Source organism: Schistocerca piceifrons, chromosome 3 (genome assembly GCF_021461385.2).
Source record: "Schistocerca piceifrons isolate TAMUIC-IGC-003096 chromosome 3, iqSchPice1.1, whole genome shotgun sequence".
Lineage (NCBI taxonomy): Eukaryota > Metazoa > Arthropoda > Insecta > Orthoptera > Acrididae > Schistocerca > Schistocerca piceifrons.
Genome location: NC_060140.1, coordinates 201,449,026 through 201,470,510, shown reverse-complemented (window position 1 = coordinate 201,470,510; position 21,485 = coordinate 201,449,026). Strand labels below are relative to the sequence as shown.

The 21,485-nt window shown below is 40.2% G+C and overlaps 1 protein-coding gene across 1 annotated transcript in view; it reads right to left on the bottom strand.

Annotated features, from left to right (window-relative positions):
- Nucleotides 1-330: 330 nt before the first annotated feature.
- The window catches only part of LOC124787651 (protein Skeletor, isoforms B/C), a 64,951-nt gene continuing 43,796 nt past the window's right edge, over nt 331-21,485 (bottom strand). The window contains exons 11-13 of the mRNA XM_047254449.1: nt 12,301-12,555; nt 6,457-6,564; nt 331-1,523 (exon numbers count right to left, since the gene is read on the bottom strand). Of these exons, the coding sequence (XP_047110405.1) occupies nt 1,312-1,523; nt 6,457-6,564; nt 12,301-12,555 (575 nt within the window). The 3' untranslated portion in view covers nt 331-1,311. The remainder of the gene's footprint in view (nt 1,524-6,456; nt 6,565-12,300; nt 12,556-21,485) is intronic.

Sequence of the window (21,485 nt, the reverse complement as noted above, 5' to 3'; positions counted from 1 at the left end):
CAATAGATTTTATCTTGGAGTTAGCCTTTGATGCTATTTAGTAGTTGGTTATGAAAGAAGATACAGTATGTAAATGTTTGGCTAGAGTGTAAAATTGCCCCCCCCCCCCCCCCTCATGCCTGAAATCTTGGTTGTGGTGACAGACTGATGTATAGTATAGCCTGAAATCTACGTTTTTTCCGATTGCTAAACATCACAGCCTTCCCCAGTATGGAAACCACGAGCCGCACCTGTTCAAGATCAAATAGAACATAAATATAGGTGTCGTCCTACCACAGGGATTACTAAGACATGTTTGATACAATATCAGGGCAAATTACAGTAATGATATCCAAAGTAATATACTTTATTTCAGGTGTTCCATTTCCACACAAACATGATGTCATTACATGCTGTTATAGTAACCTAATTTCCATGAAGAAAAGCAACCACTCACATATAGCTGTTAAATGTATGGCGAGTGTACACATACCTAACAGTACATAGGTTACTAGCTTTTGAGCTGCTTTTCTTCTCTCTCTCTCTCTCTCTCTCTCACACACACACACACACACACACACACACACACACACAGAGAGAGAGAGAGAGAGAGAGAGAGAGAGAGAGAGAGAGAGAAAGGCTGTATAGTTTATGTCAGAGTATGTATATAAACTAAAGAAAAAGTGGTAACTCAAAAGCTTGTAAAGCCTCTGAACTGTTACTTGTATCTACGCATCACAAATCAATCAATTATTGTTCAGTCATTACAATGATGTGCCTCACAAGAGGTAATAGTACTTTGTTAGAATATTTCACTGTTGTCAACTGTCATCGTGGTTTTCCTCAATGTGATGTGTATGGATGATAGCCTCTTTGCTTTATTCTGCGCGAAGTGCTTATTTGTCCTCAACTGAAATTTTTGAAGATGACTTCCCATTTATGCCCTAGGTTTTTTGTTTCATTTTAATGCTGCAACTAATTTTGACTTTTCTGTTCACCTTTGTTTTGCATATCACAAATTTTATACCATTTAGTTACTTCTTGTACAAAAGTCAGTACAATCTTAGTTAATTCATAAAAAAGTAAAAAAATAGAGTAAGTGCACTGAATTTTGTTTCTTATGTGAACAATCTTATTTGAAGCACATATTTAGGAACTCTAATATAAATGCAGTATACTGAATACGCCAATGAATACAGAAATAGTTTTTTAAAAATGTGGAATAACAGTCAAGTACATCGAAAATAAAATTAATTAAAAATTGATTCTGCTATCATTGATTCATTTTCTTTTTCTTTCAAGCATCTATCTACCTACATATATACCTTAACATTAATCATTCATCACAGTCCACAAAAGTACTATAAGTGCAGTAACTAAATAAATAAAGTCTGCAGTAGCTCTCGCAGTACCAGCAGCTTGTGGTGGGTAGTAGCTGTCTACAATATGTATCTTCCATCCCATGTTAGGGTGAGTATAACTGTGGTAGTACACAACATCAGGCCATGATGTATTTGGTGTTATTTTCAGAACTGCTGGATCACCTGTAAAATTTAAATTTGGTAATAGATATGCAAACAAAATGTAATTTCTCTGTAAGGTGTTTTTTTCTCTCTTCTTACTGAGACTCTTAAACTCACTCAAGCCATTAAAGCTTATTTTAATGGAAGAGAATAAGTGGGAGCATCACGGGGCATTTGAAAACCAAAACATAATCTTTTACTCATACATAAAGTATACCGTATTACTCGAATTTAAGCCGCACTCGAATCTAAGCCGCACCTGAAAAATGAGACTCGAAATCGAGGAAAAAATATTTTCCCAAATCTAAGACGCACCTGAAACCTGAGACTCGAAATTCAAGGGGAGAGAAAAGTTTTAGGCCGCACTTCCAAATCGAAACAAAGTTGGTCCATTGTAATATGAGACACAATTTAGGTTGAATGAATGACGATACAGCTGTAGTAGTTTGGTTCGAGTCGTAAGCTTAGCAGTTAAGCTTTACCAGCTTGTTATGCGTCAGGCGCTCCGTCCGTATTTATATGGGTACCCTTCCTTTTTCATGTGCTTCGTCTGGTTTGAATTGATTGCTTATTTTTCTTTGATCTGACAAGTGCAGTTCTCTTTGTTATAGGTGTTTCCGTCACTCAAAGCTGAAAATGCATTACTGTACTGTGTCATGCATTGTTTGTCGCATTCTGAAAATGAGGGTTTACGATCTGTCGCCGTATGCTACCGCCGCTTACAATTAAAAAAAAACAAAGAGAGGAATCGTCTCATTAGCGAAACAATGGCAAGAGACTGCTGTTCGTTGCTACTTACACTGCTGCTTTCTTTGATAATGATCAACAAGAACCAAATTATAGACTGCGTATGATAGAAGATGTTCTGAACGAGAATTTAGCGAAAATTTTTTCCGTTTGAAAATCTTTGCAGACGCCTCTTTAGTACATTACATTATGCACAGAAATTAGAGTCATCTTAGATTTAAAAATCTAGTCAATTGCCGTGCTTCATTTCTGACTGTATCACTATTAGGCATAAGAATAATACGAATATAAACATGACATGGTATGTATATTCTTCCGCGTCTGCTGTTGTCTCACTCTAGTTTCGTAGTTTATTAGGCGGACAGGATTTAAATGAGATAGCAGCAAACACGAAAGAATACATGGCAAAATGTTTATATTCGTATTATTCTTATGGTGAAGAGAATACTGTATGTGATTCACAATTCATAAAAGTTCCTATTAGCAACCATTTCTTCTCACAGTTAGGAAAAAATTCAGAAAGCAGAGTTGGCCATATTGACAAATATCCCAAACAGTCTTGCCAGTCGGATTTTCGTAGTACACTGAAATGCTGCTACGTTTGAAGAGGAACAATACGGAATTTGTATTTACTTCGTTGGATAATGTATGAAAATGCAGTGGTCGAAACTCGGGGCGGAGAAAAAAAAGCTCGTCTTCCACCTTTTTTTTATTTATTTACTGACGCAGAGGTTTTGGTGCCAGTATTTGTCTTTGTGCCTGCGAAGCATGCCTGCGTAGCGCTACATATATTCGACGACAGAAGTTAATTGTGGCGGCACCTACCAACATTTTTCAGAACTTCCGCTTACTTTGCACTTGATTCTAAGCCGCAGGCGGTTTTTTGGATTACAAAAACCGGAAAAAAAGTGCGGCTTAGATTCGAGTAAATACGGTATGCATGCACTATGTACCAAAGCTGTAATAATTGCAAAAGAGGAATGCTTTACAGAATTTTTTTTTAAATTTACGGTATTAAGATGCCAGCTAAACAAGGAAGATCTTCACAGAAAACACACACAATAGTTCTGCACAATTAATGTAAATCTAAACTTGATTAACACTTCGCTTTGTCCCAATTAGAAGAGAGAAGTGGGAGACAGTAATACGACAACAGTACAGGTTCAGGAAAGAATTGATACTTAATTTTTCATTCGCTTAAGATTTAACATCTGATTAATACTTACATAGCACTGTAATGCTATGACCCAGCAGGATATATACATGTGTTGGACAAAAATACAGGAACACCGAAAGAAATGCATGCCTGAACAGAAATGCTGATGCTAGCCAAGCCTGCAGGTTGTGCTGCTGTATCTGACCATGAACTGGACCAATATAATATCCTCAATACTTTGCAAGTGTCAGTCGTGGTCAGAACAGTGTTCCATGTAGCTGTGAGTGCATTATGTTGAAGCTATGTGAATTCGAATGTGTGCAAATTGTTGGTGCTCATGTGGTGGTGGTTTTTGTAATCAAAGGAGCCAAAGTGTTTAGTGTTTCAAGAGGCACTGTATTGAAGATTTATACCATATACAAGGTAAACAGAAAAACATCATCCACTAAGTCACAAGGTGGATGATAGTCTGTGTTGAGTGATCACGACAGACAGTTATTGACAAGGATCAGAATTGAATGTCACACTTGTGAACACTGCCAGCACCAAAACAATATGAAGCAGGGGATTGTAGAGTGAGTTGGAATTCCAAACCACTTACTAGTGATACAACAGGAAAACATGGTGCTGAAGCCATATTGCCTGGACTATTGAGCAATGGAAGAAAGTCTTTTGGTCAGGTGAGCCTTGTTCCCAACTTATAACTGAGTTTACATGCCAGGAGTGAAACACGGTGGGGGTTCAGTGATGATTTGGGCTGCCATATCATGGTATTCCATGGGCCCCATGGTTAAACTGCAAGGTCGGATCACTGCTAAGGATTATGTGATCATTTTGGCTGAGCAATTCCATCCCATGGTGCAATGTTTGTTCCCCATTGGTGATGCTGCATTCAGAGATGGCAGGGTCCCTATTTACAAAGTTCACATCGTCCAAAACTGGTTTTGTGAGTATGAGGGTGAATTCTTACGTCTCCCTTGGCCACAACAGTCACCGGACCTCAATACTGCGAGCTTTTGTGGGGTACTCTGGAGAGAAGAGTGTATGATCACTATCCACGTCTATCATGATTACCTGAACTTTTCACTATTTTGCAGAAAGAATGGTGTAAGATTCCCTTGAAATCATACAGGACCTGTATTTAGCTACTGAAAGATGACTGGAAGCAGTTTCGAAGACCAACTGGTTTCCTACACTGTGTTAGGCCCAGCAATGTGTTGTGCTTTTGGTGTTTCTATATTTTTCTCCATTGCCAGTATATAAGTGTCTGCTCATTGCCAAGAAAAGAAGAGGCTCTGATTAGTTGTGAATGTGATGGTTGTTGTGATGATGATGTGTAATAACTGTGTCAGCAGCATGTAATCATATTCTGTGCTAATTATACATGGTATTCATAAATTCCCATTACTAACTTCTAGGACTTGTAGAGGGGAGTGAGTGCATAATATTTTGAATAGGAACCCATGCCTATAAATGTATCGTTTTCATGCTACCACCATTTGAAAATATGTTTGCTAGGTACGGGCAATCATGGTGGAGGGGTGCTTCAGTTGGATTAACTGATGTCATCTATTCTACCTCTCTGACCTGGTTTGAGCCACATTCAGATCTCTATGCTAGAGCAACATGGCAGAGTAAATGTTTGCAAAATACACTGACATGATCCTTCCGTAGGGCGAAGCTAGCAGTAATGGAAAAGCTGTACCTTGCCTTTACCTAGATTGTTATGCACAATGTCCAACTCTATCATATACCCTTTATGCCACAATTATGCAATGGTTTCAAGAAAGGGATACCCTTCACCATCAGCAGGCATGGCTGTGGTACTCCAAGGAGATGACCCACACCCAAACTGGAAGAGGCTGTACTGCATCATGTTAAACAGAACCCGTCAACAAGTAAATGAGCAGTTGTGTGTGCAATGGACGTTGCTTCCTGTACCATCTAGTATGTTTTGGATAACCATCAACTACATCCTCAACAATTCCAACACTCCATACTACCTCTAACACTCAAGACACGTGAATGAGACTAGAACCAGGTGAGAGAGGTAGGATATATGTCAAATGACATCAGGCAATCCAACGTAGGCATGCTCCACCATAACTACCCTGTTGCAAACCTACAAAACAAATGTTTTCAAACGGCTGCAGCGTGGAAGCAGTAGGTTTCCAGACATGGGTTGCTATTCAAAATATTATGTACTCAGTTCCTTCTACAGGCCCTAGAAGTTTGTAATGGGAGTTTCCGAACACCCAGTGTCTGCATATACCACCACTCACCAAGTAAATGCATAAATTTTAAACTTCATAACTCATTTGTGTAATAATATTGTTTATAGATTGTTAAGTGCACTAATCTATTACAATTTCATTTTCTCATGAAAGACTTATCACACTCATCTTTGTGGTTTGGTCCTAGGGAAGGTATGCTCTCATGTTTGCTAACAACAACAATTTTCACATTAGTACAGTCTAAAGCAAACTGTTAATGATGCAACATGTTTCAGATCCAAACAAAGAGGCAGAAGATCTTCAGGAAGATCACGGAAGAGAGTGCTTGACCAATTTTGATGGCTATGGAATGGTACAAAAGGCCTGCCCCTGCTGATGATGAATATCACATACATATTTGCCAGAAACTCCAGTTTTTTGAGCAGGTTTCTGCCCCATTTGTGTGAAACCTAACAGAAAGGATTTTTTTTAAAAACTGCATTGACCAACACTTCAACTGTCATATACATAGCTTCTTGTTAAAGTCCATCCCATGCCAATGTTGAGTTGTTACAGAAGATTTTCTTCCACAACCCAAGAGCATAAAATTTGCCTGTTCTTGGATGGTCGCAGTTTTTACTATTGTCTTACAATGCATAATGGTACTGAGTATTGCCAACCACAAGCACAACACTTTGAGACATGCTTCCTCCACTACAGTCACCAAACTTATTTACATTTTCAAATACTCTTTTTATGTAAAACTGCAAAGTGATGAATCTTTTATGGACACTTCACTTCCTGTAGTGCACTAATTTCTTATAGAAATTGTATTTACCTTTTTCACAAGTGAACATCAACGAACGGTTAAATTTTTTAAAGGTTTCAAAATCATCATCCAGTCTTCTATCTCGATTATTGTGTTTTCCAATACACAAAGGGCCAGCTGTAATACAAAATAAGACAATTTAAGTTACTGTTTTACAAGTAGTGACCTTTTGTAGTACATCATCATATAAATGTGCTAGAACTATTAATTAATTTCAGTGCTAAATTAAAATGACAGTAATTAAATAAAACAATGGAAAATCCAGAATGGAATGTAACAATATCAGAAAAAGGACACTTGCTACTCACCACATAGTAAAGATGCTGAGTCTCAGAAAGGCACAGCAAAAAGACTGTCAGAAAGTGACCATTCGGCCCAGTACACCTTTGTCAGAAATAGACACCACACACACACACACACACACACACACATTCATGCAACTGCAACTCCAACACACATGTCCACAGTCTTTGGCTACTGAAGCCAGATTGCGGGCAGCAGCACTTGATGGGAGGAGCAACCAGGTGATGGGGGTAAGGAAGAGGCTGGTGCAGGTAGGGGGAAGATGGCAGGGTATGGGTGGGTGACAGTAAAGTGCTGCTTGTGGGAGCGTACAGAGATGAGGTGGAGGGAGGGTAGGGTATCTAGGTGCAGTTAGGAGGTTAGACAGAGGGTAGAGAGGAGGGGGTGGGAGTGGGGGGCAGCAAGAAGTAAAAGGACTGTGGGTGCATTAGTGGGATAGAGGAATGTGTAGTGCTGGAATGGGAACAGGGAAGGGGCTAGAGGGGTAAGGACAATGACTAACAAAGGTTGAGGCCAGGAGAGTTATGGGGATATTGCATATATTGCACGGAGAGTTCCCACCTTCACAATTCAGAAAAACTGGTGTTAGTAGGAAGGATCCAGGTGGCACAGTCATTGAAATGAAGCAGTCACTGAAGTGAAGAATACCATGTTGGATGGTGTGCTCAGCAACAGAGTGGTCCAGCTGTTTCTAAGCCGTAGTTTGCCAGTAGCCATTCATGTGGACAGACAGCTTGTTGGCAGTCATGTCCAAGTAGAATGAAGCACAGTGGTTGCAGCTTAACTTGTAGATCACGTGACTGGTTTCACAGATAGCCCTGCCTTTAATAGGTTAGATGATGCATGTTACTGGATTGAGAGTAGGTGGTTGTGGGGGGATGTAAGAGGAAGGTCTTGTATCTAGGTCTATTATAAGCATATGAGCCATGAGGCAAGAGGCTGGGAGCAGGGGTCGTTTGGGATATACGACGGTATTGTGTAGGTTCAGTGGGTGACAGAATACTGCAGTGGGGGGCTTGGGAGGAGGGATAAGGGGGTTGGGATGGGGTGAGGGTGGGGGTGGGGGTGGGGGGAAGGATAGTGGGTAGGACATTCCTCATTTCAGGGCATGATAAGAGGTAGTCAGTACCATGGCAGAGAATGTGATTCAGCTGCTCCAGTCCTTGGTGGTACTGTGGTCCTCTGTGGCCGGATAGTAGGGATTTGGGAGATGGAGGGAGACTGGAGAGATGAGACATGAGAGATTTGTTCTTGTACAAGGTTGAGAGGGTAATTATGGTATGTAAGGCCTCAGTGAGACCATCGGTATATTTCGAGAGGGACCTCTCGTCACTACGGACGCGACAGCCACATGTGGCTAGGCTGTATGGAATGGTTGGCAGCAGTCAAAGTGGAAGTATTACTGGTGGTTGGTAGGTCTGATATGGACAGAGGTACCGGAGTAGCCATCTTTGAGGTGGAGGTCAACATCGAGGAAGACAGCTTGTTGGGTTGAATAGGGCCAGGTGAAGCAAATGGGGGAAAAGGTATTGAGGTCCTGGAGGAATATGGATAGAGTGGGCAGGGGCTAGGTGGGTAAGGACAATGACTGGTTAAGGTTATGATTGGGAGGGTTACAGGAACATAGGATCCACATCATGACGTGTCATCAATGAATCTGAACCAGGTGAGAGGTTTGGGATTCTTGGTGTTTACGAAGTATTCCTCTAGATAGCCCATGAATAGGTTGGCATAGGATGGTGCCATGCAGGTGCCTACTGCTGTACTCTGCATTTGTTTGTAGGTAAATGTGTGTGAATTCCTAAGGGACCAAACTGCTGAGGTCATCGGTCCCTAGACTTACACACCCCTTAAACTAACTTATGCTCGGAACAACACACACCCATGCCTGAGGGAGGACTTGAACCTCCAGTGGGAGGGGCCGCGTAATCTGTAACATGGCAGCTCAAACAGTGCAGCCACTCCGCACGGCTGTATGTGGATAATACCTTCAAAGGAGAAATAATTGTGGATGAGGACTAAGTAGGAGGTTGTAGGTTTTGAATGTGTCGAGCTTTGGGAAGGGTAGTGTTCAATAGCGGTGAGGCCATGGGCATTAGGGATGTTAGTGTGTTAGTGTAAAGGGAAGTGGTATCAATAGTGACGAGCAGGGTACCATGTGGTAAAGGAACAGGAACTGAGGAAATGGTTGGTATCTTGTATAGAGAAGGGTAGGCTGCTGGTAATAGGCTGAAGGTGCTGGTCTATCACAGATATAGGAATGCGAGGAGCTGTAGGAGGAGAGATAGAGACTCTGGGGAGAGGTTCTGGGATGGGCATAAGGATCTGAAGAGAGACCAGAGATCTTGCTGGATTTCTCAAATGGGTCACTGTGGCAGTGTTTTTATGTGGATGAATCTGACAGCTGGCGGAGTCCTTCTGCCAGGTAATCCTTGCAGTTCAAAACAACAGCAGTGGAGTCTTTGTCAGCAGGTACAATTATAAAGTCAATTTTTAGGTGGTGTATTTCATTTCTTTCTGCAGGTGTAAGGTTAGTTTGCATGTTGAAGGATTTGGGGAATGTTGATGAGATGAGGTTCAAGGTTAACAGGGTGTGATTTGGGGGCATTGGGAGTGGATCACAGATGGATGCAGAAGTGAACTGACTCAAGCAGGGTTCAACATTGGTCTTTGGTTGAGTGTAATTGGTAAGGTGGTGGCAAAAAAGTGTTTCCACCGTTGGGACTGGGAGAAGGAGAGAAGGTCTTTCACAATATCTGCGTGACTGAATTTGGGAGTGGCGCATAAGGTCAGGCCTTTGTAAAGGACTGATACTTCTGCAGGGCTAAGGCTTTTGGAGGAAAGGTTCATGACTGTTTTTTGTGTCTGTTTATGTTCTGGATTTTATGTGGTGGGGCGAGGGAGTTTTTGCGGATGGGGTAACTGTAGTAGGTCTGCAAGACAGGGTTTGTCAGCTATGAGGAGATGTGGGGGAGTTTGTTGTAGAGTTAGTGGATAGTCATAGTCCAAGGTGGGAGTAGGAAGTGTACAGAGTAGAGAGTATTTTTAGGTGGAGTTGTACATGTTACTCTAATTCCTGAAGGGCAAGAGTTTCAATGTGTGATATGGGCTTCAGGATTTGGGATTGCATACCAACGGAATTCTGTGGATGGAGAGAGGTACTGCAAGGATGTTTGGGTCTGATTGCTGTGGTTTTGCCAGAACTATGTTGGTGAGGGTTGAGGATTAGCAGAATCTCAACAGATGGTCATTGTGGAAGGAAGGTTAGCATCCGGAGATGAGTCATTTGATAGTAAGGTCATTTGGGAGCATTCTGTGACCCAAGCAACAACACAGAAACAGTATGTGGGTCTGGAGTCTGGCTACAGATACGGAAACTTTTCTATAACGACACAGATGGAAGGAGCAAGGATACATGATGATGCATAAGAATGTGTAAAAATACATAAATAACTTAGAAGTACATCTGAAAGAGTTTACAAAAGTACACTCAAACATGTGGGGAAAATCACGAAAAGAAATGTGGAATGTCCTACCCACTTACTTTCAAGGACTGCTTCACAGCCTATTCCATCAGGATCCTTCCTACCAACACCAGCTGTTATGAACTGTACGGGTGAAAACTCTCCCTGCAATATATCCTATGTTCCTGTAACCCTCCCAATTATAACCTTAACCAGTCATTGTCCTTACCCACCTAGCCCCTGCCCTGTTCCCATTCCAGGATTACACAGTCCTCCATCCCACCAACACACCCATACAAAATCTTTTTATCTGTCTCCTTTTCTGCTAGCCCCCTCCACTCGCCCTCCGTTTAACCTCCTGACAGCACCTAGCTGCCCTACCCTCTCTCCACCTCGTCCCTGTACACTCCCACAAACAGCAATTTGCTGTCCCCCACCCCTACCCTGCTATCCCTCCCCCTATCTGTCCCATACTCCTCCTTACACCTACCACCTAGCTGCTTCTCTCATCATCTGCTGTTGCTAACAGTCTGGCTTCAGTAGCCAGAGACTGTGGTCGAGCGCGCGCGCGTGTGTGTGTGTGTGTGTGTGTGTGTGTGTGTGTGTTTGCATACGCATGTGTGCATTTATTTCCAATGAAGGTCTTGTTGGCTGAAAACTAATTTTCTGAAAGTCTTTTGTTGTGCCTATCTGCAACTCAGCATTTCTGATATATGGTGAGTAATTACATAATACACTTTGAATAGTCCCATAACAATCATTAGAAGTCTTTTTCTAATAAAGTGCAACAGTTTCCTCTTTCATGACTTGACACCAAGTTAGAACAAACTCTCTCAATGAATAAATAATCTATTAAGTGCACACATCATTAGTGGTGGCGAAAAAATTGTATCAGGGCTGCTATGAACAGTGCATACAATGGAAAATGTGCAGAGTATCAGAGCAGTGATTTGATGTAAAATATGCAGAGGATCAGTTTACAAAGTCCTTCCTTCCCTCTAAGGTGAGACTCCACTGAACTTCAGAACGCCAAAGACACAAGAAAAATTTAGCGAGATGAATTACTGGGCACTGAACTAAGTCGATTACACAATTAACAGTGATACATCATATGAAATAATGAAAATATGGTTTCACTCACAAATATCAATTTCATCTGAACACTTCCATTAACAAACAAAACTGCAGTTGATTATCTTTTCATATTTTTGGCAGACAGTCCTGTAACAACGTCTGAAGTGATATTTTGCCATTTTATGTTACAAACTTCTTTATTTTATATTACTATCATGATTTTGGTCTTAAGCCATTATCAAATACAACAATGTTGGGTATAATTAAGACTTTGTTAAGTGAGGTCATCATCAAGATCTACTGCACTGGCTGTGCCAACATGTTGATAAGCACGAAATACATTTAGGTGATTTCGTACTTATCTTGATGCTGGGACACCCAGTTCATAGATCTTGACAATGACTTCACCAATCAAAGTGTAATTATACACAACATTGTTGTACTTGATAATGGCAAAATCATGATAGTAATATAAAATAAAAATGTTTGCACAGCCAGACGGCAAAAATCTCATTAAAAAAAAAAAAGTCATTATTACCTCTTTGGAAAATTACACAGATGCTAACAACAATTGCTGCATATTCCTTAAGGTGTGTGTTGGATAGAACTGTCTTCCTTGGCATTTATTTTGTCAAGGATCAAGTCTATAGCTATAGATTATAAGGATTATACAAAAATAGTTAACACCTCACCCCATACCAGACATACAGGGAAAATGGCTGTCTAGTTTAGATGGATACGGTTATGGTCATGAGCATCAAATGTAATTGTGTGCTTTCTAGTCGTTTGATAATTACTACCTAATGTCACGTGTCTACATCAAATCCTCATACATCAGACATGTTCTGAGTGAAAGATACATACACATGTCCCTCAAATCACCCATGGCTTTTCAGAAATGGTGGATGAAACGTTCTTTGCATGTTGACAACATTGTATTAACGCAGATGTAAACCACTTTGAAATGTGACAACCGCATTAAACGTTACGTTGATATAAATCTATTTTTTACCTGTAGTTGGTTTTGGCTGTCCTCTCCTTGTAAATTCTACCCCTGCAAGTACTCTAACTTTCCTCTGTGCCTGTTCACTAAGTCTATCATATCCTCCATGTGGTTCATCGGTTATAATGAATGGATGATATGTCTCTGCACTATGTGGATTGTTGCCTCCATATACGCTAAATGAATATGTCAGACCCCGTCTTAACCACAGCTCAGGAACTAAGTAACCATTGATGTACCACGCTAGTCCAGTTGAAGTCATACCTGGAAGAGGAAAGAACAGTTAAACATAATTCAGCTTTTAAATTATGAAATGACCAGTGTAACATATGGGAAGTATAAGAAAAAGCCTCTGCTCTAATGAAGACAGCAAATCTTCATGCAGAAGAAAAGTGTAAAACTAATAATGCCATGAATATAAATATACTTTGCAATTAACAACATACAGAATAATGCCAAAAGCTACTTGACTGTGAAAAAAATAAAACTAAAGATGAAAGGTTAAAGCGATAATAACAAAATGAAGAGCAGAGCATATACCAGTGTGAAACCCAGAACTTAGTAGATACCAATTTGAGTTTTGTCTGGCCATTTAGATTTAGGTTCCTACTGTTTCCCTAAACTGATTAAGGCAAATGCCAAGAAAAACCATACCAGCCTAGTTCTCTCCAAGCTTATACTCCATCTACACTGACCTCATCACTTATTGTTAATGGAGCATTAGACACTGATTTTCCTTTCATCCTCAACACTCTCTCTCTCTCTCTCTCTGTCTCTCATTTTCTGTATACACTGACGTTATAGTTTCTTATTTGTGCCATTTTTCTTTTACAAAATGTGCATTAAACTTAGTGACCTTCTTAGTGCTATTAAGAAAGGAAAGAGTATGTGCTAGCATCAAATTCTGCTATCTCCTCTCAGTTAACTCTACAAAACAGTACACTCTATAATCTGTTCACGAGGAGATGAACAAATTCGGAGCAGCATTACTGGTGATTACAATGTCTGTGTTTATACCGTGTTTGTGTCTTCACAATACAAAGACGCTGTTCTGACGATTACAAGTGTGGTAAAAAATAATCATATGGCATTGTTGGCCGGGAGGCCCCATCAGTGAAGTTTGGCTGCCAAGTGCAAGTTTTATTTCAGTCGACACCACATTGGGTGACTTGCATGCCAGTGATGAGGATGAAATGATATATTATGAAATGGATTCACATTTTGTGAATTTGGATTGATGTCAGCTGTTTGCGACACATGAAACTTTGCGCCAGACTGGGACTCAGACCCAGATTTCCCACTTAATGTGAGTGGTCACCTTGATCACATCAGCTAGCTGAGCATGCTTCCAGGACCGATTCAAACTTCCCCATGTCACGGAGTACACAACCTTGACATTCACACATTTCACAATTCCCATATAGGGAGTGACAAATATTTTACTGTCAATTGAACCTGACACAGCATGGATACATTATTGATGGTTAAAATATCTGTGTTTATACAGTGTCTGTATCTTCACATTAAAATGTTCTTTACACATGCCTGTATGTCTGAAGAACATTGTAGTGTGATGCTGCATACACAATATAAACATAGACCTGTAACCATCAATGACGTATCCATGCCTCGATGGAATAAGATGATGATATAATATTTGTCTCCCTGTCCAGGAATAATGAACTGTGCTAGCATAAGGGTTCTGACTATGTGATGTATGAGAGTTTGGATTGGTCCTGGAGGCCTGCTCAGATAGCTGAAGTGGTTAAGGCAACCCCTCGTGATAAATGGGAAATCTAGATTTGAGTCTCAATCAAATTTTCATGTGTCACAAACAGCTGACATCAATGCATAGTCACAAAATGTTAATCTATTTTTAATGTTTACCACAGCTCTAATTGTCAGTGACAGTGCTTGTTCCTTCACACATACATGCATGACTGAGGGACATCGTATTATGAAGTTATAGACACTGTATAAACAGACATTGTCACCATCAATGATGTGTAAATGAGTTATTTTGTATACAACTTATGACATTGGATATGAAAAACTGAATAAGAGAGTAATATTTTGATGAAATACTAATAATGTTCTTCTGCATATCTAATTTTCTTGCTGTTAATGGTTTACCCAGGACATATAATGGAACAGGCTTACAACAGGTTTACAGCTCAATATTAAAAATAAGAATGACTAACAGGTACCAGAAGTATATACCAATGGACATACACTCGATGAAACTATGTTTTGCACATAGAAATTTCTTTGATTGTATTGATCTGCAGACAGGATTGCTAACATGCTTTCACTCAGTGTTGCCCTGTAGCTTTATGTGTTAGTGCAATGCACCTCAGGTAAAAAATAAATAAATAAATTGTTCTACAGCAGTGTGCAGTAAGAACATTTGATAATAAAACACCAGACAACTTTTCAGGGACCTACTACTTAATGGTGTATGTGGTTAACAACTACAGTGAATTTAGGATTAACTGTGCAACTCATAACCACAACAGCAGAAGTGAAAATAATTTCTATATGAATTATGGACTCTACTCAAGAGTTCAAAAGGGAGTTCTACGTTCTGGTGCAAAAGTCTATAATAGGTTACCAGTGGACATCAGGTCGGTCTGACAAATAAGAAACGAGGCAGCTCACACAGCTCACAAGATTAAGGGACTATTTATCATTGTATATTAGCGTACAATTGCCTTCTGACCTTGAACTGTGCCCTGGAGCTGTGACAAGCTTCAACTTGAATCAACTCAGTGGCAATGGTTCAAATGGCTCTGAGCACTATGGGACTTAACTTCTGAGGTCATCAGTCCCCTAGAACTTAGAACTACTTAAACCTAACTAACCTAAGGACATCACACACATCCATGCCCAAGGCAGGATTCGAACCTGCGACCGTAGCAGTGGGAATGGATGAGGACTTTGGTACAGACATTTTCTTGGACTCAGCCAGAAAATGTTTTATATCAGGTCCTACACAACACTGATGCTGCAAATCTGTGTACTTGTCAAATAGAGGGTGTCCCAATAACAATGCACAATTTAAATTGTGCACAGCTTTCGTTCCAGTTGGCTGGCAACACTTGTTATTCCTCAGTTATCATCTACAGGCATAGCCAGTATTGAAAATGAATTGCTTCACCATGACAGAATGCACTGTCTTTGTCAAAATTTATTGAAAATACAGGAAATATTCTCTAGAGACACTTCACAAACTGCATAAAATTTGCTGAAAATTCAGCAAATAACTGAAAAGTTTGTGGAATGTGGTTTAAAAATGAAAAATGACATATCACCAAAATGTGTTTTAAATTACTTTATTTGAACTAATAGTTTCAGACACTGTTCATTTCCAAGTGCATCTAAAAAACATGCAACACGCTATAATAAAAAATAAGAATGAGAGCAAAAACACAAATGTCGTACATGTTTGTATTCTCTTTCTTATTTTTTATTACGAGGTGGTGTTTGTTTTTGCATGCACTGGAAAATGGACAGTGTCTGAAAATAGTAGTGCAGATAAAGTAATTTACAACACAGCCTGGTGGAATAACAACATTTTTCAAATTTATCGAGGTCACGGATGTATGCACCCAGAAGAAAATAGTAAGAGTGGTTTAGTTGTTGATATTAAAGATACCAAAGCAATCTCGTACCACCCAATTTGCTGAGAATATTGCCTCAGTAAATGAGAGTGTAGCACCAAGTCCCTGAATCTCTATTCACTGTCAATCACATAACACTTCAACCAATGATGCACATACAATGAGCCATTTTTTGGTGTGAATTTTGGGCAGGCATGGTGTTTGGGCCTAATTTTCTTCAATAATGCTGTAGATAATGCAATGATGTATGTTATCGCAACACAATACATGAATTTCTTCCATACCAACTGGAGGGGATGGACCTAGGAAACAAGATGATGCCACCTTTCATTATGTACACAAGTCACATTTATTGTTGCAGAAATTTGAGGGTCATGTCATCTCACACAATGGAGACCAGTATTGGCCACAAAGTTTCTGCGACATGACGCCATGTAAACTGAGGGCATCATGCAGAAATGAACCCCAAAATTAGTGAAAATCTCACTAAGAAGAGTAACAGTTCAACATCAAAGTTTTGGCTGGCATTTGTCTGATAGTGTTTTCCACATGTAACCACACTGTACACTGATGAGTTCAAAATAAAATTGTTTCAAGTTTCCAAGTAACTTATGTGTTTTATTTAAACATTAAATTGTGCAGTTTTATTGAAATATCCTTTATATATAGTTAATGGTGGTTACCTTCAATGTAGGATTGACTTCAGTCCATAAACATACAAACATCTGCATCCACTTCTCCCACTCCTCAAAACAGATCTGTACATTATTTTTCACAATCTTGCACTATTTTTGTCATTTGCTTTGGTGCAAGCACATACAGAACCAAAATAATTACTCAGAATATTAATAATGACTCAGAATATGGATGCAACAATTTACCCAAACACATTCTGGGTTTACTAGCACAGTAGTTTTTAAGTATACATTAAAAAAGGAAAGTTGTAAAAAGTTAGCTTTTGTGCTATGTTGATGTATCTAATAAAATTTCAAAAATCTTCAACAAATTTGGTAGCGTCAGTCGTACTTAGTCAATGACCGATAAATGGAGTAATTCTGAACAAGCAGTCACTCTGGAAAGATATCACTGACGGAGGAAAACTATCATTGTCAGACATCAAAATATATTTCTATATGTGTTTTAACTTTTCCATTGTTAAGGACATAGTTTTACGTTTTGTACAATGTTAAAATCAATTTATGTCATATACGGCTCTTGTTTTAACAGAACATTTATTATATCTATGAAAATAATCAATTTTTGAAAATGTAATGTAATTGGATGGACAAAAAACATTCTCGCCAAGCAGCGGCAGTTAGAACTACATACAAAGATACTGAAATTTGCAAGCTTTTGCAGACAGTGGCTACTTTTGGCAGAACTGTTGAAGGAAAAGAAGGTGAGTGAAGGAGAAGGACTGGTTAGGTTTAGCAAATGGAGATAGATCGGAAAAGTCGTCCAGAACCACACGTCAGGGAAGACTGACCGGTCGGTATCAGAAAGACTGACTGTTGGGGACAGCATTGGATGAGATTTGAAAACCTTGAAACCTGAGAGCTTAAAGGTGGAAGATAGGGTAATACGCAAGATAGAGATTAGTGACAAATTATTGCGCATGAGTTAATAAGAGCAGAAAGCCAACTGCATTGTAGGTGGTAGAGGTGGGGGGGGGGGGAGGTGGATAGGCAGGTTAGAAAATAAGAGCTACAGAAAACTAAAAGGAAGTGAAGAAAGGAATAGTTACAGAGAAGAAATGCTTAGATTAAGGCCAGGTGGGTGGCGACAACAAAGGACATATTGTAACACCAGTTCCACCTATGGAGATCTGAGAAACTGATGTCTTGGGGAAGAACCCAGATGACATGTGTGACGAAATAGGCACTGAGGTTATGACTGTCGTGTTGTAGAATACGCTCTGCAATAGGATACTGTGTGTTGCCAGTATACACCCTCTGCCTATGCCCACTCATGCTAACTCATAGCTTGGTGTTAGTTCTGCCAATGTAAAAGGCCAAATAGTATGTACAAAATGGCTAGTATACAACACGTGTCATTTCTGGGTGGCTCTCCCTCTGATAGTATAAGTTTTGCCAGTTACTGGATTGGTATATCCTGATAAGCCAAACTGTTATGACCACAGCTCACCACGACAGTGGATGCCACCTGGTGGCATTGCAGGCATATGTCGTGGTAACAAAAGTATGTAAATGGAGCAGACATGGATGAGGGATCATCCTAGCGAAGATACGGGCTGCAAATGAAGAAATCCATTGAGATAACCAATTTTGACTAAGGGCATATCATTATTACACAGAGCCTGTGAATGAATATCTTGAAAACAGCGAAGCTGGTTGAATGTTAACGTGCTACTGAAGTGAACTCAACCAAAAGAGGTAGAAAGACAGTGAAAATACCGTCAGATGCTAAATGGTTGGATGTCCATGACTCATCATAGAACATAGGGTTTGGAGGCTTATCTGTCCTGAAAAGTAGGATAGATGGTGATCTGTGGCATTTCTGCTTAAAGAGCGCAAGTGCTTTGGATCACACTAATCATTGTGCACTGTTGAACATGCAACTCCACTGCAGACCACCCATACGTGTTCACATGTTGACCCAATGACATCATCAATTACAATTGCTGTGGGCATGAGACCATCAGGATTCTACCATCGATCAAAGGAAATATTTTGGATCTTCAAGTCAATTGCATTTTTGGCTACACTAGGTTGATGGTCATCACAAACACCATCATCAAGGTGAACAGTGGTTCAAAACATGCAGCTCGCCACAGAGACAGTCTGGTGGGAGCATTACTGTGGTATGGGAGACATTCTCCTGTACTTCCATGGGACCTGTGGTAATAATTGAAGACATGCTGACAGCTGTGAACCACCTGCATCCCTTCATACTTGATGCCTTCACTGACGGCAATGTCTTCTTTCAGTAGTATAATTGTCCTTGTCTCAGAGCCAAAACCAAGCTACAGTGGTTTGAGGAGCATTATAGTGAACTCACATTGATATCTTGGTGACCAACTTCACTTGAGGTAAATCCTATGGAACCCATCTGGGTCATTATTGGGCACCATCATCACATAAGCAAATCAGCGGTCTGTTATTTATGTGAATTACATGACCTGTGCATAGACCTCTAATGTCACATACCTCCGCAAACCTACCAGAAAACTGCTAGATCCTTGATATGCAGAATCAGTGATGTATTTCATTCCAAAGATGGGCAGAAAAGCTATTAACCAGGTGGTCATAATGTTTTGGCTCATCAATATAGGTGTCGGTAGAAGGACCCATAGGGCAGGTGTTTCAATGAGGTAAGTCAAAGGTATAGGAGACACAGAGTAGAGAAATGTGTGCAAAAGGAGCATAGGGTCTGAAAAGGACATTGCAGAGATTGAATTGGCAACAAAAAAGCTATTCTAGGTGTGGTGGGCAAAATTTCAAACAGAATGGACCTCATTTCAGGGTATGATTCTAGGAAGTCATAGCCTTGTGGAAGTAACTGATTAATACATTCATGACAAGGATCCCTTGTCCACTGGGAGGATAATGATGGAGTCATCAGTTGCTGGCTTCAAAGCACCCACCAAATGTATACCTCCTTTAATTGATCAACACCTGCGATCTATAGTACGCAGACTGTCCTGTATTAAAAACACCAACCATTTCCTAGATTGTCTGTTGTCTGGAATTTGTGTTCCCCACACCTCCATACATACTGCTTGCCACCATCGAAGCCACAGCCCTGTGTACCAACATCTCCAATGTGCATGGTCTGTTTGCTACTGGACATTTCCTCATTTGGCGCCCACCTGATTTCAATCCTATGACACTCTTCCTGCTCACCTTAATCAATTTTGTACCAGGTCCATTCAAAAAATTCCAGAACTTCGTCCACAAAACTTTTCTATGCTTACCTTTTACTTACTGTGCATGATCTCCTTCGATATACTCTCCTCCACAATTGATACACCGCTCCCAATGACAATTCCACTTCCGGAAGTAGTCTTGGTACATCTCTTGCTGGATCACCGAAGTGTCGTCTGCAAATTTTCTTTTATCTCATCTATCATCACAAATCTTCATCCTTTTCAATGGGGTTTTCAACTTTGAAGGAAAAAAAAAAAAAGTCCGCAGGGGCCAGGTCTGGTGAGTATGGAGGAAGAAACAGCACAGTAATTTCATGTTTTGTGCAATAGTCATGCACCAACAGGGATGAATGTGCGGGTGTGTTATCACGATGCAAGAGCTGTGAATTGTCTCACCACATTTCAAGCCATTTCCTTCCCACATTTTCTCGTAGGCATCACAACATGTCCCAATGGTACCATCAATTAAGAATTTGTCCCTCTGGCATGAATTCATGATGAACTAATCTTTCAAAGTCAAAGAAAACTATCAGCATGGCTTTAACATTTGACTACAACTTACTAAAACCACTCCCTGGAATGGGGTCCATTCTGTCCAACATTTTGCCCACTACACTTAGAATGGCTTTTCATCAGCTCCCTAATCTTCATAATATACTTGTCACACCCTACGTACCTACTGCATCCTTTTCCCTAATGTATGACTTGTACACCTGTGATTGACCCCACTATAAGACTGGCCCTATGCACCCTCCTACCAACACTCATACCAGCCCTGGAACTGGCAAAACATATACTATAAAAGGGAGAGCCACCTGTGTAATGACACATGTTGTGTACCAGCTGTTATGTGAACACTGTTCAGCCTTTTACATTGGCATGACCACCACAAAGTTATCATTTAGGATGAGTGGACATAGGCACAGGGTGTATATTGGCAACACACAACATCCTGTTGCAGAGAATGTCCTGCCTCAGTGCATGTTTTACCACACATGGCATCTAGATTCTTCCCCCAGACATCAGTTTCTCAGAACTCCACAGGCGGGATCTGTCCCCTGTTCCTTTCTTCACTCCCTTTTAGTCTTATATATCTTTTATTATCTGACCTGTCTCCCCACCCCTGCCACTATAATGCACTTGGCTTTCTACTCTTATTAACTCGTACTTGACGTTCTGTCAGTAATCTATATTTTGTGTATTACCCCACCTTCCACTTTTAAGCTCTCCGGTTTTAAAATCTCATCTGGTGTTGTCCTCAACAATCAGTGTTTCATTCTCATCCCATACAGTGAGTCGCCCCTGAGCCAGGGCTCTGGGCGACTTTCCCGAACTCTCTCCATTTCCTAAACCTCACCAGTCCTCCTCCTTCACTCCTCTTCCCTCCCCTTCACCTGTTCAGCCAGAAGGAGGAACCCCTGTCTCTGAAAGCTTACACATTTTAGTATCTTTGTATTTATTTTCTCCTGCCGCTGCTTGGTGTGTCGGTTTTTTGTCTATCCCATTGTGGAACATTTATTATGTGTCTAATATCATGTATATAGCTAAATCAATATTTATATAATAGAAGGAAACATTCCACGTGGGAAAAATTATATATAAAAACAAAGATGAGGTGACTTACCGAACGAAAGCGCTAGCAGGTCGATAGACACACAAACAAACACAAACATACACACAAAATTCAA